Here is a 23,644-nt window from a genome sequence, read left to right as displayed (position 1 = left end):
TATCACACCCCTTGGAGTACGACCTCTCTCCAAATCCTGCATAAATACAAAATACTTTGTACACCGGTTATCTTTATCTGTTTGGTCCTAGTGGAGTCCAATTATGGACTCATCCCACTTCAAATAAAATCTGAAAAACAAAAAAAAACAAAAAAACAACACCCCCCCCCCCCCCAAAAAAAAAACAAACTCTTTTCCCGGGTCTCAATTCTTTTAGCAAAAAGAAGTGACAAAAAGAACCGAAATTACGCAAACCAAATTGCAAAAAAGTCTCCATTTTCACACTCTGTCCATAGACACTCTTTTATCACTTTCTTGAATCTTCTCTCTCTCACACACACACACACACACTCACTCTCTTTCTTTCTTGTCTTCAGGCACCGAATCCAAAAAACAGTATCTCTGTCTTTTTCTCTAAACACCCTAAAAAAAATCTCAACTTTAGCCACATTTCAAGATTCAGAAAATGGTTAAGTCTCGTAAACCTCCAAGTGGACGTACAAACTTAGCTTCATGCATTGTCGCCACCATTTTCTTAATCTTCATCCTCATTGTAATCCTCATCGTTTACTTCACTGTTTTCAAACCAAAAGATCCTGTTATCACCGTTAACTCCATTCAGCTTCCCACTTTCTCTGCTTCTAACGGCACCGTTAACTTCACGTTTTCTCAGTACGTTTCTATAGAGAACCCGAATCATGATGTGTTTACTCATTATGATAGTTCACTTCAGCTGCTTTATTCGGGTAATCAAGTCGGGTTTATGTTTGTACCCGCTGGAAAGATTAATTCGGGTCGGACTGAGTATATGGCTGCTACATTTTCTGTTAAGTCTTTTCCTTTAACAGTGAATGGGATACCAGAGAGTGTGGGACCTACTGTTACAGATGGGTTAAGTGGGTTTCGGGTCGGACCTAGTTTGGAGGTGGAGTCCAGGATTGAAATGGCGGGTCGGGTCAGAGTGCTTCATTTCTTTACCCATCATGTGGAGACTAAAGCTGAATGTAGAGTGGCTATTTCTGTGAGTGATGGATCTGTTACAGCTTTCCACTGTTAGTTTCTTTAGTAAGTATTTTAGTTCTATTTTCTTTTTCTTTTTTCTTTTTTTTGGTTAGATTTCTCTTTTGTTGTTTGCCGATGAATTTCGGGAGGAACTGTAAAAAAAGTATTTTACTGTAGTAGTTTTTCTTTGGTTTCGCTTCGGATTCGCACCAAAAAGTCTCACTTAGATGTGATGAAGAAAAAAATATTTTAGTTAAAGAGGTGACTTATTTGTTTTATTATCGAAAATGATTTTAATTTGCTTGGCAACATGTGAGTCCTAGTTTCTTTGATCTAGTCAAACATAGGAAATGGATTATTTAATGTGGTATTTGAGTGTTCATCTCAGTTGTTATTATTCATTTAAATAAGTTTTGAGATCATAAATAAGTACGTAGAAAGAAAGGGAAGAAAAGGCCCAAAAAAATAACCTCTGCTATTGTTATAACATATATTGAAGTCCTTATTTAAAAAGGGAGAAATTTAAAAATACCCATATTTAGAACTGGTCATTCGAAAATAGGTACAGTTTCAAAAGTAATCGAAATTTAGCCACTTTTCATGTAAAGATAAAGCTTGAGCGAAAACACTGTTCAAAACCCGAAAAATACGCCCCTATATTATATAGGAGTTCCAGCATAAGTATGTTTGAACTCCAGCATAATATGTTGGAGTTCCAGGATAACTATGCTGGAACTCCAGCATAATATACGGGAGTTCCAGCAAGTATAAATGTCTAGTATAATATACTGAAGTTTGGAGCACCGGTGCTCCAGTCTCCCGTATATTATACTAGATATTTATACTTGCTGGAACTCCCATATATTATGCTGGAGTTCGTACACAGATGCACCAAATTCTCGTATATTATATGGGACCGGTCTATGTTGCAGCAAAATAATGGCTATTTTTCATTAACTTCATAAACGATGGCTATTTTTGATTGACCAATCCGAAAACCGGCTATACCGTGCTATTTTGACATTTATAAAACGTAAGTAGAAAAGATTGAAGTTTTGAGTATTATGAGTAGGCATTATCTGGAAAGGATATACTTTGTTTCCTTCTTTTCTTAAAGTTAATGATTAGAGTGCCAATTTAATATGCAACTAAGAACAAATTAAGAATATACCAATGTAAACTAAAACTCTTGTTAAAGAACTAGAGAAAATATTGTCAAGAGAAGAACGGAAAAACAACTTTGGATGAAAATGGGAAATTTTAAGACAAACAAGATAGTGGATAAGTAGCCAGATTTACGGTCATTCAAAAATAGCTACATCTTTAAAATAAATCGAAATTTAGCCATTTTTTATGTAAAGAAAAATCTGAACGAAAATGCTGTTTAAAATCCGGAAAAATACTCCAGTATATAATATATCGATCCAGCATAATATACTGGAACTTTTTGCATGTTGGAGTTTCGGCATAATATGCTGGAAGTTCATACACAGGTGCACTGATCTCCAGTATATCATGCTGAAACTTTCTGTGTTGCAGCAAAACGGTGGTTGTTTTTCAATGACTTTGCAAATGCTGACTATTTTTAAATGAGCGATCCAAAAATTGGCTAACCCATGCTATTTTAACGATAATAAGAGTGCCGCGTAGCTGTAATATTGTTAATGTAATAGGATAAAAATACGTAGGATCAAGATCAAAGTTCAAATTTTATTAGAGATAAAGGACTGGTTTGGCAATAGATTTTGCCAAAAATTTTCCAGATCTTTTTTGGCAAATACATATTTATTCATAAATTTTATCCATATTTTAGCAAATTTTCAAATCTCAAAACCCAATAGCCCAAAATTTTTCTATTATATTTTTTAAAAATTGCCCCAAACTTTTGTATTTTATCAAAGAGTTCATCATTTATTATTTTATGACAATGTTGTTTCGTCACCTTGGTCATCTGATAGCGTATTATGTAATTCATTATAAAAATGATAATTTTGTACCAAATTTATTTATGTTCAGGACTATGGTTTGTGATAATGATAATCAATTTTATTAATGAAAGTATTGTTGGGTATTTGTGATAGTTTTTAGAACTTATGAATATAAGCGATGTTTCATAATTTTTTTTGTTTGAAAAAAAAAAGTGAAATATATTTCAAAAACTTATGTCAAAACACATTTTCATCTTCAAACCAAATTTCATCCAAATCAAAATTTTCAAAACAAATTTGAAAATATGTGGTCAAACGCATGTTTAGTGATTTCTTTTCGATTTGTTTATGTCTTGATTAATAAACTTACTCAATATCTGTATAACAAATATTTAGTAAAAGGTAGGCCACATACACTATATTTCTTGACGTGCGATCCTTTTTCGAACCCTACGTGAACGCTATACCGTAACAATAAAAAGAAGAAAGTGAATGATTAGGTGGGGGAAGTGGGTACCAGAAAAAAGCTCGCGTTTCCAGAGCCCTGAGTAGTGGACCGCCGATGAATACTGGCAAGAGTGTCTGTTAGTGGACCAATCTTCAAAATAAGTGACACTATTGGTCAAGTCTTGTTTGATTTTCCATGTGGGGTTTGGTCCCTTGGGATTGGAGTTCGTAAGGAACTTCTTTTTCATGTGCACTGTATTTGAGTAGAAACGGATCTCTGAGTAAAAATAACGTAAAATTTTATTTTGTGTTTCATACAACTGATACTAGTTATATGAGATAACTTTTTTGTCTCACAGCTTATGGATCCAAAAGTATAAGATTGGGGTCCACAAATTTGTAAAACAAAAAGGAACCTCATACAACTAGTATAAATTGTATAAAACATAAAAGAAAACTTCTCAAAAGTAACTGAGATTGTCTGGTCTTTGTATAGACACGCCTTGAGCCATGTTCGTCGGCTTAGGCTTACTTTTATGTTACGGAAAAAGAGTCAAATATACTCATATAATATCAGAAAATATTTATATATATCGTTCGTTATACTTTGGATTCAAATATAGTCCTGCCGTAATACTATTGGTTCAAATATACTCATCTTTCGTTAAATTTGTCCACCGTGAACATCCAATCCTATGTGACACTAACATTTGATGAAGTGAATGTCACATGTCTTGTCACCTCAGCATCCTAACCCAGTTTGCTCCTCCCTTTTATTTTTTTCCATCACTAAAATTTTCTTTCCCTCCACCATTATTGCCATCATTATCAGTGTCACATAGGGTTGGATGTCCACCTTAGACAAACTTAACAGAAGACGGGTATATTTGAACCAATAATATTATAGTAGGGATATATTCGAACCCAAAGTATAACGAAGGGTATATTTAAATCTTTTCTCATAGTACAAAGGTATATTTGAACTTGTGCCGTTTATTTTACTGGTATACGTACCCACACGATGCACGGATCGATTCAAAGAAGAAAAGTGCAAAAAACATAATAGAAACATATGTATATTGCAGATTAAATTTAACGATCGAATTCAGAAGAATTAAATTAAAAAATAAATAGATAAATTTTATTGGGGCCAATATTAGGACCCAAATATGATTCAACACCAAATGACAATATTATTCTAAAAAACATTCCTAGTATCTGTGAAGTTAGCTTAGATCTATCGTACAAATCTTTGCAATTTCTGTGAAAAAGTAAGAGGTAAAAAGCTGATGCCCGATTTCTATCAGGATAGATATTATAGGCTGGGTTTTTTTCCTTGAAAGTTACAAAAATTAAGTTTTTCATCGTAGTAAGATTCTCATTATCCTCGATTCCAAGAGAAAAATTTGACTTATATTAAGAAAAAGGTTATTCCTTGTCAATTTTAAAAAGAAAATGTTTCATCTTTGATATTTTCAATAAAGTCGAGGTAAGTTTTCTTGCAACCTCTGCAGGCCAGTGCCATTTTAGTTCCTCTTAATGAGTGAATAGCTACTATAAAATTTAGCTCTTTCTCAGGATAGCTGGTCTGGTAGGTGAAACCTTAATTTTGGCCGAAAATTTAAGTAGCTTGCATTTTATTGTATTCTTTACGGCACATGACTGCGACATCAACATATTTTCATTTCTACTTACCTATCTCCTTGTTACTGCTTGCTTCATGGTGAACCGGGTAGGAACACTAAACCGAACGTATAAAGCTTTACTTGTTAACTTTTCAAATAATACTCAACTGATTATAAGTGAAGAATAAAGAACTAAATTATGCTTTAATCTTTCACAATGTACAACTACCAAATTGAATATCAGAAAAAGCCTTCTAAGAAATTCATAATGGTGAATAAAGTTCCTGAAATGCTAAGTGTTTATCCCAAACGGTCAAATATGTTTCATGGAAGATAAATTATGACTGGGAAATAGTAATGGGAAAAAGTTCCTCGAGGCTTGGGGGAATTTTTAAATTTTTGATTTCCTCTGAATTAGCATTAGAGTAAATGGAGAAGTATTCACAATTTATCGAGAAACACCACTCATCTAAGAGGTGAGACGTCTTTTCCCTACTAACAAATGACTGGCATTACAAACAAAATACATCTAGCGCAATCATTTTCTGCATCAAATTATAAAATAATTTAGAATGTAAGGATTTCCTACTCTCTTGAATCAATGCTCTCATATTCATATATAGAAATGAATTTTGTATAGGTGAAGCATACCAATCAACTACAAAAATAATATATTAATAAAAATTGTTTTTGTTATGAACAACTATTTTTGATAATGCTACCAAAACTTCTATAAAAAATTCTTAAAATTAAGGACAATTGGTGAAGTAGGAGAATTGGTCTTTGATAACCAAATCTAATTATCAGTAAGTTAACAGCTTCCCTGAAGGCTCAGTTTTTGAAGTGCATAACACACTATATGTTTAGCCCAATAAGAGGAAAAAAATATCAAATTCTTTCGCTTTCGATGCATCGCTATAGTCACAAAACAAATTTTTTTCCTTTCTATGCATAGCTATATATAGTCACAACTCATAACACTTTTATGCATCTATCATATGTTATGGTTCGATAAACATATGCATTCTGCTGTTTCATATCCATTATTTCCTAGATTGTCATTTTCATTTTGAATAGTTGTTGAATTGTTGCAGGCAATATATTGAATGGGTGAAGAGAAATCAATAACCACATAAATTACGTGGATAATAAAGATCTAATGAAAATGCAATGAATTGTACTTTAAAGATTTGTATCAAGAAAAAATGAACAACATCATTGACAAACTTAAACAGGGTCTAATTTCAGTTGAAAGACCAATTCTCCTACTTCACCAATTGGCCTTTGATTAAATCATTGACAACATCATTTTGAACTTGCTTTGATTAAATCACTGTGAATAGCCATAATTTGCCAGAAACCGTATGTTCATAGTAGCCATATTATTTTAAGAACCGACTATAAGTCGGAGAAAAAGAAGTCGGCATCGTCAGTTTGGAACAGTTCTGTTTCAATCATCCATATGTTTCGTGAGTTTCAATCATGTTTATAGCTTTTGCAAAGGAAATTTAAGAAAAGTGGGTTCTAAATATGCAATTTATAATTTTTTAAATAATAATATAAATCAGTTTTTCCAGCTACATAGCATTTGTATATGGATTACACACTGTTCAACACAGAATTCCACAATGGAGAAGCTTGAGAAACATGCAAACTAATGGACCTTGGCTTATAATAGGAGATTTCAACAGTGTACTAAATGTGGATGACAGGGTGAATGGAATTTCAATTCATCAAACAGAAATGATTGATTTTCAAAACTGTCTTGATGATATTAAAGTGGGACAAATCACAAAAAGAAATAGCAGATTTTCATGGAGCAATAAAAGGGATGCAGAAGTCAGAATATACAGCCACATAGATTGGGCTTTTGGGAATGCTGATTGGTTCAATACTTACAATGGGGTAGAGGCAATATACATGCTGCCAGGATGCTCAGATCATACCCCTATAATGATAAATACTGAGGTGGTCAAGGTTAAAGTAAAAAGGCCTTACAGGTTACTAACATCAGTGATGCAACAAAGAGAGTATAAGAAAGTAGTCCAGAACACTTGGAATCAACAAGAATTCAAGGATATGCAATGTATTCAGTATGGAGAAAGCTGAAACTTATTGAGCAACAAACAAGGGATATTCAACAGGAACATTTCTCAGTTGATCAAAAGCTGATGCAATTGAGAGAAACATTGAAGGAGATACAGGGGAAGCTCAATGATGACTACTTCAACAAATTGCTGATAGAAGAAGAAAGAAAGACCTTAGAAAGCATAGAGAAATGGGAAGCAATTCAGGAGCAAATTATGAGGCAGAAATCAAGAGCAACATGAATCCATCTGGGAGATTGCAACACCAAATATTTTCAAGCTTATATGAGGGTCAGACAAGCAAGAAATAAGGTGAGTCGCATCTATAATGAACAACATATGAAGATCACAGAGCCAAGGCACATTCAGAGAGAATTTATTCAGTTCTTTCAGCAACTATTGGGGACAGCAGCAGATGAATTACCAGGAATTGATGTCAATATAGCAAGAAATGGCCCTTGTCTAACACTTAATCGGCAGCAGCAACTGTTACAACCAGTAACAACTGAGGAGATATATATGTCAGATTGTGAAGAATCTGCCTAATGACAAGGCACCAGGTATGGATGGATATCCTGTTGAATTCTTTAAAGAATATTGGCCAATCATTGGAAAGGAAGTCATAGAAGCAGTACAACAATTCTTTCAAACTGGCAGACTATTGAAAGAAATTAACTGCACAACCGTTACATTGATTCCAAAGGTGAAAATCTTATTTATGTGAGGGAGTTTAGGCCTATTGCTTGTTGTTCAACAATGTACAAGATTATTGCTAAGATACTGACAAATAGGCTTAAACTAGTTGTGGATTTATTGGTTGGACCTTCTCAGTCTGCTTTCATAGAAGGGAGAAATATACTTGACAATGTCATAATGGCTCATGAATTGATTAAAGGGTACACTCAAAAAGCAGTCTCTCCTAGATGTATGATCAAAGTAGACATCAGGAAAGCATATGATTCGGTTGAATGGAGTTTTTTGAAAGAAGTACTGCTTGAGTTTGGGATACCATACAAGATGGTAGCATTAATCATGGAATGTGTATCTACAGTCAGCTATACTTTACTACTGAATGGTGGACTAACTAATAAATTTGCAGCAAGAAAAGGGCTAAGGCCGGGGGACCCAATGTCCTCATACTTGTTTGTACTAGCAATGGAGTACCTCAACAGATCTCTGAAGACACTGACTCAGAACCCAGACTTTAACTTTCATCCTAAATGTGCCAGATTGCAAGTCATACACATCTGCTTTGCAAATGACTTACTGATGTGTTGCAGAGCAGATGAGGTATCAATGAAGTTAATGATGAGAGTTTTTGATCACTTCTCCAAGGTCTCAGGTCTACAAGCAAACTTGGAAAAAGCTCATTATATATAGCAGGTGTGCCTATGGAGTTCGAAGACAGAATGCTAGCAGAACTACATCTATTAGCAGGCAACCTTCCATTCAAATACTTGGGAGTTCCTTTGTCCTCAAGGAAAATTCGACCAAAAAAAAATGTAAATCAGTTTTCTTTCTTAAATTTAAAGAGTAAACAACGTATGTTTTAAAATCAGTTAACTTTAAAAAAATAAAGAAGTCTGAAATTCTGAATTAAATAAAAGCACTTTTCTTGGAAAAAAATTTACGGCCTTCATTGTTCAAAAGTAGATGAATTTTTAAGGAGCTTTTATCTAAATATAATTTTGAATCAGTATATTTTTAAGAAGCTTAATTTTAAAATCAGTTAATTTTCTTAAAGATATATAAATCTAAAATTTTGAATTAATTAAAGCTACTTAAAAAAAATCAGTCTTCATGGTTCAAAGTTAAAGAGTCAAAAACATTTGTCTTAGAATCTGCAATTTTTAATGTTTAATTTTTAAATAATAATCTAAATAAGTTTTCTTTTTTAAAGTTAAAGAGTAAACAACGTATGTAAAAATCAGTTAAATTATTAAGATGTATGATTTAAAATCAATTAATTTATTAAAAATAAATAAATTTGAATTTTGAATCAAATAACTCTCTTTAAAATAAAAAAAATTTGGTCTTCATGGTTCAAAGTTAAAGTGTCAAAAACGTATGCTTTAAAATGTGCAATTAATGTTTAAGTTTTAAATAATAATCTAAATCAAATTTCCTTTTTAAATTTAAAGATTAATAAACGTATGCTTCACAATCAGTTAACTTTTTAAAAATAAAGAACTTTTTAATATTTTAAAAATAAAGAAATTTGAAATTGTGAAGGATTTTTTTTAAAATAATCTTCTAGCTCCTATTTTTTTGGAGGATTATCCTAGAGTGCCAAGTGGCCTATTATGAAGATGCCACTTGGCTTTATGAGGATGCTTCTTCCTCTCTTTTTAATTATAGATAGATTTCAGATCAAGTTAGATATAAAGTTGCCACTACATCTACTATTCTTTCATACCAGTACGTACGATCTAATATAAATATATATCTTAAAGCAATTTTCCTAGGTTTAGGTTTAACATAAATATGTTGTTTCGACTAACATTACTAGTAATTCTGTATTTCTTGGCACATCGACTTATGGAGTACGATAAGCAATATGTTCCAAACTATGTGTTAGGAATTTTCCGAGTCAATTCCTCATTATGAATTCCATGAGAATTCGCTTGAACAAACAAGATTGTGGAAGGTGAAAAACAAAAAACTCAAAACTTAGCTCACATAAATTCTTTCGAAATGTGATAGTATGCACTAGGGGTAGATACAACAACAACAACCACCACCACCCAGTGTAATCCCATAAGTGGGGTCTAGGGAAGGTAGGATGTACGCAGTACCCTGGAAGGGCAGGGAGATTGTTTCCGATAGACCCTCGGCTAAAGAAGGTGAAAGAAGCCCACTAGGGGTAGATGGATTCACTAAAATATAGAAACATGAATGAACAAAATAGAAGTTGAAGGTAACAATGCATCTCTAAAGCAAAGTTCGCACCAGTACAAGAGCCATTAAGCTAAGCGCAAAACATAACGTAATTTACCCGAGGAGAGGAACAAATTAGACAAACATACCATCTATCAAAGTGCAGTAGTGGTTTTTGTTTTGAACCATTTGTTATGTGAACTGGTGTTTCTTGGACTCAACAACTAGATCAGGTTTCCACCATTGGTGAATTCCATGAGCTTCTTTGAAATCCGTCGAAGGACTCAAATTAACTGTTAAATTGGCTGATGGAATAAGGTGCAGCGGCTCATCACATTCCTTCCCCATGAAATTCATGACAAGACCACCAATCGAGTGTTGGGTTGCTACCTTCTCGATAACTCCTGCTCCCATTGTATCCATCCTATCCCTGTGTTGAAAGTAGCCGATGTATTCTGCGCAGATAGGATCAGCCGGATTTACATATAGGCACGGCGTCCATGCAGATAATGCAACGAATGTATCTCCAGATCGAGTATTCACATTTTTAGTCTTTGCAGCAAAAGCAAGTCCAGCTGTTATAACACTGGTTGCAAATCTGATCCCGTGTTTCACTTTTTCATGTTTAATTCTTTCTATTGGAGCCGCCAAGAATGGTGGATTAAACAAAAATGCATCTAGAAATACACCGGTCTTTGCCATCGTTTTTCCAGCAAGCATTGCCATTGCAGCTCCTAATGAATGACCGGTTAGCCAGATATTTGAGCTTCCAAATGTGGCAACCACATGTCGAACAGCTTGAATGGCTGTTTCAAAGCGAGATGTCCGATGAAGTCCATTTCTGATTATGTGGACATCCAATTCTAAATCTCGTGTAAATGCATCACCTTTGGTTAAGGTCCCACGGAAAGCAATAACAAACTGTGGGCTTTTATCTTTGGAATCACCAGCATAAGATTTTGAGGGTACGAATTTATATATAGCACCAAAAATGCAGGAATCAGCATCATCAACAAGCACGCGATATAACTGAAATTGGAAATATTTCCACCACGGAGGAGCAAAAGCTTGAGCTTCCTGCCGATTTTCTTGGCGGTCTCGCTCTAGGATGTAGACACCCTGAACCAAACTCGCAGCCACAGATCGTCGATGAGCAACATTTTCCCTGCATTAGGTAGCAGAAAAATGTTACCAGTAGTAAACTTCCAAGCAAGAGAAGTGTCGGGCAGGATGAGAGTGGGTAGTCCTGAGTAGTCTTGCCCAAAACAATAGCATTAAGCTTCATAATTTGGAAAAGATAAGAAAAGAACGCAGAGCTCAAGCTAATTTCAGCTGCTCTATTCTTTTTTCCTACGTGCATCTATTTTGTTTATTGGGTGAAAGATCAAGGGAACTTGTTGCTGAAAGAGGACCGGTACACCACCCATTCTATTAACACAATATCATGCTGATTAGGCGCTTGCAGGCATGACATCTTCAAATCATCAAAGAGAACTTGCATCCATCTCTCTATCCCCCCCCCCCTTCCCCCAAAAAAAAACCCAAAATCTTCTCATGCATGCAATGTCGTTTTTCCATCCCTTTCCTTTTTCTAGAGGGGAAGACTGCCAAGTGGGAGGAATAACGTATCAAATGTAGTGTGACTAAAGTACATTTCAAAGTCCTCTTCCATAGATTAACTCTTACCTATGTTGCACGAACTCTCCAAAACGTTGCTGCACTGATGTCGGATCCTCCCAAAATGCACTACTTTTGGAGGATCTAACACGCACCGGCAACATTTCCGGAGAGTCCGAGCAACATAGACAGTTACACTCATGTTCATCCTTTATAGGGTGCAAGGTGTACTAGGGGATTTACACAATCGAAGCAAAGTGATCTACAACTTTGGAGGCGTTTTTATCACTTGGTAGATGCAGGGCATAAGGGCAAAATCACCCCCGTCCATCCCAAACCAACTTTCTCCTTTGACTATGCGCACAGGGAAAGAGTGTTGTATGTCCTCATTCCGATGCTAGATTAGATAGATCTACCCTTATTTATTTACTTTTTGAGAAACAAATCTACCCTTATTTATTCATATTTGAGATAAACATCTTGCAAAAGGGTAAATATGGAGAGAAAATCTATTATTATACAGGGAATTTTCTATGACATCCCATAAAGGAAAAGATCAGAATCAATCTAGAATGGAGGTAGTAATTTGAGTATGAATCAAGACACTTGACGTTTCGACATCTTCCTTCGCAAGAACTTGACAGTAATGGCATTTTTAAAATAGACACTTAGTGCAAAGCAGATCTAAAACCGAAGAGCACAACACTCTTGTATCCTGCTAAAATGAATAATATTGCACCTGACAATCATGCCCAACTCCTTACTGGTCCAAAATTTAGTTTTTGCCTTTATCGTTCATGAAAAAGCAGCATAATACATTCTTCAAGTCTAGCATGACGACTTCAAGAGCCAAGACTAGGGAAACTTATGTAATGCTGCTTTAAAGTCAGTAACACTATTTGTCATGGGTTTCACTCGGGTCACTTTAGTTGCACTCATAGTGTTCCATATATAACTAGAAGTTTTTCCTATATTACATCTACTACAATTCCATCACCTTTATATGCAAAACCTCTATATAACTAAAAAAAATGGCAAAGAACTTACACACCAGTCAATAGCAGTTAGATGCAGAGGTCCACATAGGTCAAAAATTTCCCTCTCTGAGATTAATATATTTTGCTCTTCTTGACCCTGCAAAACACAATGGGGAAACAACAGTGAAGAACATGCCAAGTGTTGCAAAAACCGATCCGAGCCACGAATCTAAATGCGAGTGGATCATCCAACTTTAATTGCATTGGTTTTGCTCTAATAGGTGGTTCTTATCGCAAGGCCTTACTCAACAAATAACACCAATATCATTTCCATATGTACTCATGTCTCCAGACACCAAATCCCACATCTCCCCCTATTATATCACTCGTATGAGTTGCAAAGAGGATATAAGCACACTGAAATTCAATTCATGTTTAAGTTCATCTCTTAGATTCAAATTCTGCTATCCTCAGCATTCTTCTGTTTTGTTAAGCATCCGTAAAACATTTGTGTAATCTTGCCATCAAAAGTGCCCCTGAAAAAGAAGTGAACTACTAAACCGAGTTCACCAACTTACTTAAATTCTTTGGTATCAACTACTCAATATTTGGGGATGATAAGGATGCAGCACTGTCATGAACTAGAAACCAATAACAAGATTAGAAGAAGAACATCACAGGTAATTCCTGTATCACATGATTCGCCAAGTTACTCTATTTACTACCCTAATCAAAATATTTTTACTTAGAGGGCACTAATCCTTACTTGATTGATAACCATTATCTAAAACATGGACTACAAACAAAAACTCAAAATAGCCTAATGAAACATCTATGTAGCAACTGACAAATGAGTGATTAGCCTAATCGTAATGACCCTTTATCTCAAACCATAAGGTTGGTATTCGAGTCACCAAGAAGCATAGTGGACAATGGCCACTCTATGCTCCTGGATGCAGGGGTTCTGGTGCTTTGGGAGGGGGGGGGGTTAACATATATCTAAAAAAATTATCTAAATAGAACTATTTGCTTTACAAGCAAAAACTCTGAATAGAAAAATGGACAATCTACCCTCAACTTTTTTATATAAAAAATAGCAAAATGGAACATCTACATAGTAGCATTTGCTTTATAACTCAAGACACATCTCAAGGTATACAAATTTAAAATACCCTTTTGCCAGCAAGTTGGATCAATCAAAAACAGAGAATAAATATGCCAGTAACATAAAAAAGATACAATCTACAATAAAAATGCCAGGAATATAACAAAGATGCAATCTTTGGTGGGGGGGGGGATGCCAGAAACATAAAAAAAGATTGAATATTTAGTGAAAATGACATAAGGGTTGAACAAGATCCGACCTTAGTAGTGGTTAAAATGCCATTTCCGGTTGCCATTTGCTGAGATTTGCTAGAACCCACCTTTGCCTCTATCTCAAACAGCCAAAGGGGGGGGGGGGGGTCTTGTGTGCAGGAAGATGGAGAAGGAGGTGGAACGTTGGCGCTCAACTGTCGTTTTCGATTGTACAAACAATTGATGGTTCTGTCTCTTTCCTCTATGAATGACACAAAAAGTGATGTTCCTTAATGTTTACTTTTGTCCTAATTTAGGTTAGAGGTTATGTATTTTCCTTTTAGTCTACTGATATATTTTTATATTTAGAAGCAATATGATTTTAAACATCTCATTTGCATTTAATGACATGGTATCAAAAATAAGACAAGAATGGTTTGCTCTACTACTTGTGAGCACCTTCCACCTTCAACTAAGTGGTTGTGAGTTCGAGTCACCCCAAGAGCAAGGTGGTAACTTATCGAAGGGAGGGAGATAAGGGTCTATCAGAAACAGCTCTCTAGAGCAAGGTGGGGAGTTCTTGGAGCGAGGGAGTTGATGGTCTATCGGAAACAACTTCTCTACCTAGAGGCGGAGCCAGAATTTCAAGTTTATGGGTTCGGATCTAGTCGTATTAAACTACTGGGTTCTAAATTAATAATTTATATATGTTCAATAAATTTTTTAAAACAAATATAGGGTTCGAATCAAAGTTATCGGGTTCGACCGAACCCGCTCGGAATACTCTAGCTCCGCCCCTGTCTCTACCTCAGGGTAGGGGTAAGGTCTGCGTAGACACTACCCTCCCCGACCCCACTAGTGGAATTATACTGGGGCTCTCTAGAGCAAGGTGGGGAGTTCTTGGAGGGAGGGAGCCGAGGGTCTATCGGAAACAGCCTTTCTACCTCAGGGTAGAAGTAAAGTCTGCGTAGACACTATCCTCCCCAAACCCCACTAATAGAATTATACTTTTTTTTTCTTTTCCTTATAGTAAAACTACATTATGTAAAATGGGACGGAGGGAGTAATAGCTCTTTTAGTCCTTTAATGGTTAGTAAATTATAAATTTGGTTATTGTAATGTTTGGTGAAGCACATTTAACTTTCAATTAGACTAAAATGTGCATTTATCCCTTCTTAGTTCATGGGCATAATACATAGTTTACCCCTAAACTTGAGGTCAAATCCCCATGACACAATCCTTCAATATAGGTAATTTTTTACACACACGCAACCTTTTAAAAAGTGTATAAAAAAACACATTACTTTTGCTCATCTAGCATTGCGTGATTTACACCCAATAGAACCAAGTGAGCATTAACTTTTTTTTTTGTGTATGGAGCTATAAATTGACGTCACGCGTTCAGTTCTTTTCGTTTTCCTTTTTTTTATTTATCTTCTTTTTTTATCAAACTTTTTAATCAATCTTAAATTTATTTATTTTTAAATATTTTTTGGCCTCCATATTCACCATCCCTTCATCACTGCTCCGCCACAATCCTTCATTATCGCCGCCCAGCACAGTGGCAGACCCAGAATTTTGTGCAAGCGTGTTCAGTCGAAGAAGTCCATAACTAACATAAGCGGTATAAGCCGTATAAGTGGGTTCAAAAATAATTTTTATACAAAAGTTACCTTGCTTTAGCCATAATTTATACATATATACAGTATTATTTTTTAACGAAGCAGGTTCAATTGAACCCACTTCTCACCACTTGGGTCCGCCCCTGGCCTAGCATTTATCTTTCACTAATTCGTAGAAGTATATTATTGTCAAATATGGAGTGACATTACAAATTTGAATAGTTCACTGGTAATTAAATGATTTAGCACTTAATAGTTCGTCAAATAATATACTAATTCGTAGAAGTATATTATTGTCAAAGTGCACATATCAATAAATTGAAAGTTAAATATGCCTAATCAGAAATTACAAGGACCAAATCAAGAATTTGTTGATATTTAGTGGACCAAAAGGACAAACTTTCTTTTTTACTTTAGCATTTTGCAAGAATATTCTTTTCTCTTCTCCTCTTCCCCTCCCCTCCCTCTATTTATCCCTTTTTTTTTCGGAGGGGGGGGCGGGGGGGGTGGTTTGAGAAAATATGGACCCCCTTACGGATAAGTTTTGAAGTTAGCTTGTTGGACCGGGTGAAATTCAAACATAGCCAGATTTACAAGTGATAATTGAAAAATAGTCACAATTTCAAAAGTAATCGAAATTTAGCTACTTTTCATGTAAAAGATAAATCTGAACGAAAACATTGTTCAAAATCCGAAAAATATTCCGGCATAATATACTGGAATTCGAATTTTTTACATGTAAACTTTCAGCATAATATACTGGAGTTCCAGCATAATATACCGGTCCAGAATAATATGCTGGAAATTCATACACAGGTGCTCCAATCTCCAGTATATTATGCTGGAACTTTTCGTGGTGGAGTTCCAGCATAATATGCTAGAAGTTCATACATAGGTGTACCAAACTCCAGTATATTATGCTGGAACTTTTCGTGTTGCAGCAAAATAGTGGCTATTTTTCAATAACTTTACAAACACTGGCTATTTTTCAATTACCAGTTCAAAAACTAACTAGCCCGTGCTATTTTCACGGTTGGACGTATGTTATTGATTATCTTTGGGTTATTGGCAAGTTAGGTTAGAAGTTGATTAGCAAGTGATCCAAATGGCCCAATGTTTAATGGGCGGTGCAAAACTAGATAATGACACTTAACTAATTGTTTTGTCAAGAAAATTCACTAGGCATAACATTACTTGATTTTGATACATAATGATTAAGCAAATATCCTTTAGACGTCTAATGTAGTTTGACCAACTTCAACAAATTATTTATCTTCTCTGTAAACACCATATTAATCTAGCTATAGACAATTACAGGTAATTGACTTTTAAATAATCTAACGGTACAAAAAAAATTACTTTATTCAAACGTGAAAGTTAAAGTATTAATAATTCTATAAAAAAAAAAAGTGATTGTAATTTTTTAAAATTTCTCATTCGGTATGTCAAATATTTGTATTGGAGTTTCGGCTAATCGGATTTGAGACAGCAGAGCCCATTAAAAGAGGAAAATCGCTTCGTACTAAAGGAATTAATCCAGATTCATGAAGTGTATGGCCCATTAAAAAAGGGAGGCGATTCATACTAAAGGAAATTTTATACCAAAGACTTAAACCCGAGGCTTCTGATTAAGATACAAAAAACTAGAAAATGAATGTGTTAGCTATTCAGTCGTAGATATATAGTGACGTAGAAAGAGTAATAAGCAAAGTTGGCAGGATATATAGTGGATTTGATGGAACTATTTTGCCTTCTAGCTAAATTTAGACAAGTGTTTTAATCAGCCTCTCTACCCTTCGGGGTAGGGGTAAGGTCTGCGTACATATTACCCTCCCCAAACCCCACTTGTGGGATTATACTGGGTCGTTGTTGTTTGTTTTAATCAGCCAGGATCATAGAACTTAACGAAATTGACTTATATACCTGTCTTTCTTTCTTTCTTTCTTTTGTTTTTTTTGGTCTCTTTTTGGATTTACACCGTCCATCTAGTGACACTGGACATGTGAGCTACAACATATTATATTGTGAATTAGATTGACTTTTTTCTAAATTGAACAAGAACAACAATTCCAATATAATCCGACAAATGGAATCTGAAAAGCCTCACCTTATGAAGGTAGAAAAGCTCTTTCCGACAGATCCTCGACTTAAAAAGGCATAGTCACAATACAATTGAAAAAAGCGGTAACAAAAAGCAGTGACTTTTGACGAAGTTAACAGAGATATTTATGTGAAGATGACTACAACAACAAGAGTGGATTGCTCTAGTAGTAAGCGCCCTCCACTTCCAACCAAGAGGTTGAGAGTTCGAGTCGCCCCAAGAGCAAGGTGGAGAATTCTTGGAGGGAAGGATGCCGAGGGTCTATCGGAAACAGCCTCTCTATCCCAGGGTAGGGGTAAGGTCTGCGCATGCACACTATTCCCAGCCCCACTATTGGAATTATATTGGGTTGTTGTTATTGTTGTTGCAAGAACTCCCCACCTTGCTCTTGGGATGACTCGAACTCACAACCTCCTGATTGGAAAGTGGAGGGTGCTCACCACGAGAGCAACCCACTCGTCTATGTTATGATGACTAAAGTAGATATTTCATGCTCTCCGAGAGGGCTTCGCCGCGCCAATAATTGTTGCACCATAATAAAAGGAGATAAATAAAGAACATTTCGCCTCAATATAAATCAACCACGCCTCAATCCCAAACAAATTTGGGTCCGCCATATACTGCTAAAACAAGAAGACTAAAATGCCTGATAATTACAAGCAAAGGAATGAAAGAACAAATGAAATACTGCTATAAGCTTAAACTGAACAAAGCTATTATTCATCAACTTTCCCCCTTTTTATCTTTTCACTAAATAATGAAAACTCCACTTACATTTTTGAAACTTTAAGCTAAAATAATATAAACATTCCCATCCCCTCTACAATCCTAGTACTTAGTATATTCTAAATCATCCCTTCAAAGACTGATGGCCACTGGTTGGTAAAATAATTGTATGGATACATTATGCAGTTTGACTTCAGTGACAATTTGATTCTGGAATTCCTTCATAACCATAGGGATTCTTACTAGCCCAGTTCCACTGATCCCTGCACATCTCTTCGATACCATATTTCGCCCTGCAACATAAGCCATACTGTTTAGAGGCGAATCCAGGATTTAAAGATAGTGCGCGCATCTACTAATACACATACGTATTTTGTAAAAATTTCTCTCGACTTGTATATGCATAGATATATATTCTGAGTTTGGGATGAAGGTAACATGTGCACCTATTGCTTATATGTCGGAACGGCCTATGTTATCGGTGTGTTAAGAACCTTAAAAGGCAATGTAAACAGATCACTTAGTTAACTACATTTTGCATGAGTATATATATTTGCAAATGTCACTTACTTCCACTTTAATTCACGTTCTGCTTTCTCTGTAGCAGCATATACAATTTCAGCATCCCCGGGCCGTCGACCAGACATCACCAATGGAATTTTCTAAAAGAAGCACAAAGAGAGGTAATTAGTCCACCACCATAAACATTCATAAAGGCCTTTACAACAACTAGAAAGTTCTAGAATTAGCAAAGTCTTTCCATGGTTCGAGCTGTGGAAACCACCACTTGCAGAAATGCAGGGTAAGGCTGCGTACAATAGACCTTTGTGGTCCGTCCCTTCCCCGGACCTATTATGGTCTATTGCAAGGAATGAGACTTGAGTCCCACGTCGGTACTACAAAGTGCTGATGTGGGGTTTATATAGCCTTGGGCTCTCCCACCTCAATAGCTAGCTTTTGGGGTGTGGTTTTCCCTGGATTGTATCAGGACCCCGCGCAAAGCGGGAGCTTAGTGCACAGGGCTACCTTTTTTTCTCCACAAAGAGGTTGAAAAAGAAAAATGAATATCACTTGGTGATGAGATGGAAAAGAGCTAGCACTCGTCTTTACCCGGTACCTATTCGGGCAGGATGTAGCAAGTACCGGGTGAATATCTAGGTGCATCAAGCATGTTTGACACCAAAAAAGAAGAGCTAGCAGTTGTAAGAAAACACTAGTAACCACAAATAGCCTCCCAACATTAGGAAAACTGTGAATTCCTTTTTCCTCCACCATTTAGGGAAAATGGAAGCAACATTATCCCCATTTGAGTTTTTTGCAGGAACATGCTCCCAACTCACAAAATCAAATGACAAATCATTCCAGGAAGACTGAATTCAAAGAAAACCAGGGAGTGTGCATTATCCTCAACAAGAATCAGAATATGAGCTCGCAAAGGCGGACATAATGATATAAGTATAATGGAAGAATGCAATAAAAAGACTACCTTTCCTGATGCCTTCTCAAATGCAGCCACCATTTCCAAGACTGAAGTTCCTTTTCCGGTTCCCAAGTTGTACACTTCACAGCCTAAAAGAATCGATCAAAATCAGCATAGTACAACAACTCGAAAACGAGCCAATGTTAAAAATATTAAACTATCATGATAAAAACTCTGATGTTTCTTCCATAATATTACTTGTATGGAAGATTTGTTCAACCGACATGTTAATGACACGGGGAACATAAAGCAGAAAGAAGCACGCATTATTTGAAAATAAACATTGTGATTGAAAGAACATGAATCCGAAAGGACACTTTTCAAGCACGGTTAAGAACTTTAAACATGAAAATAAAACAAGTATTACAAATAGAAGTACACACCTACGGAAGGATCGGATAGCTTCTGCAAGGCAGCTATATGTCCATCTGCTAAATCCACAACATGAATGTAATCACGGACCTGAAAAACATAATCATTCTCTGAGGAAAAGCTCATATAAGGGAAATTTATGATATTTTTGTCACATTTTGACAAACTACAAAAAAGAAACCAGAAGTCCAGAACAATGCATCTGAACAATTTAATGTGAATGCAGTAACTTATGGTATTGCTTGACATTTTTTTTAAATGAATTTATACATTTAAAAACTACATGAACAGTATTGCAAATCACAAGGTTTTAATTAATTAATTCAAGAAGTGTTTGAAAAAATGTGGACATCTCAAATTATAATTTTGTCATATAAAATAGGACGTAGGAATAACATTGGAAGTTTAAACATTTCTAACACAACTAAAGATTTGCTATTGAAAATACAGTCATACCCCTGTACCATCCTTTGTTGCATAATCAGTTCCATAAACTGTCAGCGCCGGTCTTCTACCAACAGCAACTTGTTGAACAAAGGGCATAAGGTTGTTGGGAATTCCACGCGGATCTTCACCAATGTGGCCACTTGAATGAGCACCAACAGGATTAAAGTACCGCAGCAATATGATTTTCCATTCGGAGTCAGAGGATCGTACATCACGGCATATTTCTTCAATGAAGAGCTGACCATTGATTGAGTCTTGTTAGATTATGAACAGACAGGAACAAACAGAATAAACGTAAACAGAATTCTTCAACCAATAAGAACCAAAAAGTAAAACTACAACAAGAAAATAAAAAGGAATATACAAGACTTGCCCTCTTATCAGCAAACTAGACAGAACAGTAGCCAAATTAGGCTACATTTCAGTTTTGAAATTCAACAACTTGAGCGCTGAATATGCGAGATGAAACAATTGAAAGTACCTTTGTCCGCCCATAAGGATTTGCAGCACTTAGGGGGAATTCCTCGGTACAAGGAACCTCTTTTGGCCAACCATAAACAGTAGCTGACGACGAAAACACAAGCTGGAGATATGGAGAAGCAAACCAGTCAAGACAATGACTTGCAAGAAAAGAAGATGTATCTTAAAAGTTCACTGAAGTGCGAGGAATTACCCTTTTGCATCCATGCGCTGCCATGACTTCCAGGAGAGTAATTGTTCCTATAAGGTTGTTGTTAAAATACATCAAAGGTTTCTGAACACTTTCACCTACTGCTTTTAGTCCAGCAAAATGGATAACAGCTTCAAATCTGCATCGAATACGTAATTGACGGCAAAACAATGTATCAAAAGATAATATATTTCAGCAGAATAAACAATATGCTGATACAGACATTAAACACCTATGCTTCATTGCTTATTTTCATGTGAAAGAGTACATAATTCATGCACAAAGCTGATCAAATTTAAGACTCAACACAGCAAATAAACCATCGCAGCGTACAATAGTAATCAATGTCGATGAAGCTAGAAAGAAATCCAGTCTTATAAAAACAACTAAGACAGATTTTTTTCTTTTGCGAGGGATGGTAGAACTTACTTGTTAGACCGGAAAATCTCCTCAATTGCAGGCTTATCACGTAGATCCACCTGCATTATAAGACAAAACAACCATAGAATTCAGTCACAAACTTTTTTAAAAAATAGAAACAAGAAATCAGCTTAATCCTTGTAAAGTAAAGGTACTGTTATACAGGAAAACTATAATGAATTAGAGGCAATAAAGGCAAAGGTGTTCACAAAAGAAAATTTTACTGTGGCCTACACAATACCACCAAGCAGAAAACACCAAACTAAACAGACTACTGAGAATAATTTGCACCCAAATTTCTGGATTGTTAACAGTTTGTCTACACATAGAAAGAAAAAACAGTTTGACAGTTTGTTAAATGGAGAAAGAAGCACATGATACACCAGAAATACTTATTCTACCTTACAATTCAAAAAGAAACAAGAACACAGAGATTGACCACATACAAAAATTTTACTGATTAAACCAATTTCAGAACCTAATAAAAATCCAATCTTTACATTAAAAAAACAAAACCCGAAACTCAAATTCATACAATTCCACCTTTTTCCACAAGCCCCAGAATAATTCTCTTTATTATGCTCATGGCATAAAATTCAAAGAGAAAAAAGAACAAAGAGATTGACCACCTAGCAACACTATACTGACTCAAACAATTCAAGAACCCCATAAAAATCCAAACTTTACATTAAAATAAGAACCCAAAACTCAAATTCATACAATTCCACCTTAACCATAATAATTCTGAACACACACACACACACACAGACCCATGAAAAGGAAAAACAGAAAAATTCAAGAACCCCATAAAAATACAAACTTTACATTAAAATAAGAACCCAAAACCCAAATTCATATAATTCAACCTTATCCATAATAATTCTGATAAACACACACACACACACACACACACACACATAGACCCATGAAAAGGAAAAACAGAAAAATTCAAGAACCCCATAAAAATACAAACTTTACATTAAAATAAGAACCTAAAACTCAAATTCATACAATTCCACCTTATCCTTAATAATTCTGAACACACACACACACACACATGAAAAGCAAAAACAGAGAGAAGAAAAGTACCTTATGAAAGGAAAGGTTAGGGCCATATTGAGAAGCAAGTTCCTGAACCCTTTTGATAGCAATTTCAGAAGAATTATCCAAATTATCAATCACAACAGTTTTGTAGCCACCAAGCAGTAATTGCAACACAGTGTGACTCCCAATATACCCTGCTCCCCCTGTCACCAATATACTCTTTGACATGATGGTAAATGCCAATTAAAAAAAAATTAATTCCAACAATAAAAGAAGAAGAAGATTTGGGTTTTGTTTAAAAGAAGATATAAAAATCCAATCTTTAGTTATTGACAAGACTCAGACTTGAAACAAAGACTCCTGGTCTCCAACCCTTTTATAGGTGTATTTATGGCAAAATAACAAATAAAAAAAAAAGAATTTCTTTGAAACTATTTACTTAAGTTGGGTCAAAAGAATTTTCAAGAAATTTTTAAGGGAGACGCTAAAGAGAGGAAAAGAGGAAGAAGATGAAGAAGAAAAGGGACACGTGTAGTGTAGGTCTAAAGTCTAATGGTGGCTTGAGGAAAAGTGTTTATATGAGAAAGAAGTGTTTATATGGGTAAGGACTCTCTAGATTCTTGATTCTTATTTGCTCCAGAATATATTCTTCTATTACTGTTAACTCATGATTATAAACCCAAATAAGAAAAGGTAAACTCATGATTAACCCAAGTTCCGGAAAAAAAATTATGATTTAACTATTATTTTATAATATTTTATTCCACTTATGTCAGTATTTTAATGTAAAACTAAAGGTGAATTATGATGAATAAAAAATTAAATACGGAAAAATAACACTATATAGTCACTCTCAAAATAATAGCCGAAAAAATATATAATTTTTGTATATATATACATTATGTA

General features: G+C 35.3%; 4 protein-coding genes across 4 annotated transcripts; 2 read left to right on the top strand and 2 right to left on the bottom strand.

The window, feature by feature from the left end:
• Positions 1 to 240: 240 nt before the first annotated feature.
• On the top strand, positions 241 to 1,311 carry LOC104225137 (uncharacterized). Its single transcript, XM_009776905.2, has one exon. It carries the CDS (start codon positions 467 to 469, stop codon positions 1,055 to 1,057), a length of 591 nt encoding a protein of 196 aa, XP_009775207.1. The 5' UTR covers positions 241 to 466; the 3' UTR covers positions 1,058 to 1,311.
• Positions 1,312 to 6,649: 5,338 nt separating this feature from the next.
• On the top strand, positions 6,650 to 7,332 carry LOC138876410 (uncharacterized). Its single transcript, XM_070155328.1, has 2 exons — positions 6,650 to 7,042; positions 7,147 to 7,332. The coding sequence occupies exons 1-2, from the start codon at positions 6,650 to 6,652 to the stop codon at positions 7,330 to 7,332; spliced, it is 579 nt and encodes a 192-aa protein (XP_070011429.1).
• A 2,664-nt stretch (positions 7,333 to 9,996) lies between these two features.
• On the bottom strand, positions 9,997 to 14,163 carry LOC104225139 (GDSL esterase/lipase At4g10955). The gene is made up of 3 exons (XM_070153358.1): positions 13,925 to 14,163; positions 12,635 to 12,717; positions 9,997 to 11,131 (listed from the first exon to the last, which is right to left on the bottom strand). Exons 1-3 carry the CDS (start codon positions 13,958 to 13,960, stop codon positions 10,159 to 10,161), a joined length of 1,092 nt encoding a protein of 363 aa, XP_070009459.1. The 5' UTR covers positions 13,961 to 14,163; the 3' UTR covers positions 9,997 to 10,158.
• Positions 14,164 to 18,126: 3,963 nt separating this feature from the next.
• LOC104225138 (UDP-glucose 4-epimerase GEPI48-like) lies at positions 18,127 to 23,300 on the bottom strand. Its single transcript, XM_009776906.2, has 9 exons — positions 22,784 to 23,300; positions 21,704 to 21,753; positions 21,278 to 21,413; positions 21,086 to 21,187; positions 20,614 to 20,841; positions 20,169 to 20,247; positions 19,792 to 19,874; positions 18,876 to 18,967; positions 18,127 to 18,598 (listed from the first exon to the last, which is right to left on the bottom strand). The coding sequence occupies exons 1-9, from the start codon at positions 22,964 to 22,966 to the stop codon at positions 18,499 to 18,501; spliced, it is 1,053 nt and encodes a 350-aa protein (XP_009775208.1). The 5' UTR covers positions 22,967 to 23,300; the 3' UTR covers positions 18,127 to 18,498.
• Positions 23,301 to 23,644: the final 344 nt, after the last annotated feature.

Source organism: Nicotiana sylvestris, chromosome 8 (genome assembly GCF_000393655.2).
Source record: "Nicotiana sylvestris chromosome 8, ASM39365v2, whole genome shotgun sequence".
Classification (NCBI taxonomy): Eukaryota; Viridiplantae; Streptophyta; class Magnoliopsida; order Solanales; family Solanaceae; genus Nicotiana; species Nicotiana sylvestris.
The sequence above is the reverse complement of the archived record's forward strand: the minus strand, read 5'-3'. Positions and strand labels throughout refer to the sequence as shown.

Excerpts from the sequence above, each read along its gene's own strand:
- LOC104225137 (XM_009776905.2), top strand. The coding sequence starts at position 467 with ATGGTTAAGTCTCGTAAACCTCCAAGTGGACGTACAAACTTAGCTTCA.
- LOC138876410 (XM_070155328.1), top strand. The coding sequence starts at position 6,650 with ATGCAAACTAATGGACCTTGGCTTATAATAGGAGATTTCAACAGTGTA. Across the intron at positions 7,043-7,146 it reads AACAAAGAGAGTATAAGAAA|GAACATTTCTCAGTTGATCA; the intron begins GTAGTCCAGAAC and ends GATATTCAACAG.
- LOC104225139 (XM_070153358.1), bottom strand. The coding sequence starts at position 13,960 with ATGGCAACCGGAAATGGCATTTTAACCACTACTAAG. Across the intron at positions 12,718-13,924 it reads GCATTTTAACCACTACTAAG|GGTCAAGAAGAGCAAAATAT; the intron begins GTCGGATCTTGT and ends TGTGTTTTGCAG. Across the intron at positions 11,132-12,634 it reads CATCTAACTGCTATTGACTG|GGAAAATGTTGCTCATCGAC; the intron begins GTGTGTAAGTTC and ends TACCTAATGCAG.
- LOC104225138 (XM_009776906.2), bottom strand. The coding sequence starts at position 22,966 with ATGTCAAAGAGTATATTGGTGACAGGGGGAGCAGGGTATATTGGGAGT. Across the intron at positions 20,248-20,613 it reads CAACAAAGGATGGTACAGGG|GTCCGTGATTACATTCATGT; the intron begins GTATGACTGTAT and ends TATGTTTTTCAG. Across the intron at positions 18,968-19,791 it reads TTGAGAAGGCATCAGGAAAG|AAAATTCCATTGGTGATGTC; the intron begins GTAGTCTTTTTA and ends TGCTTCTTTTAG.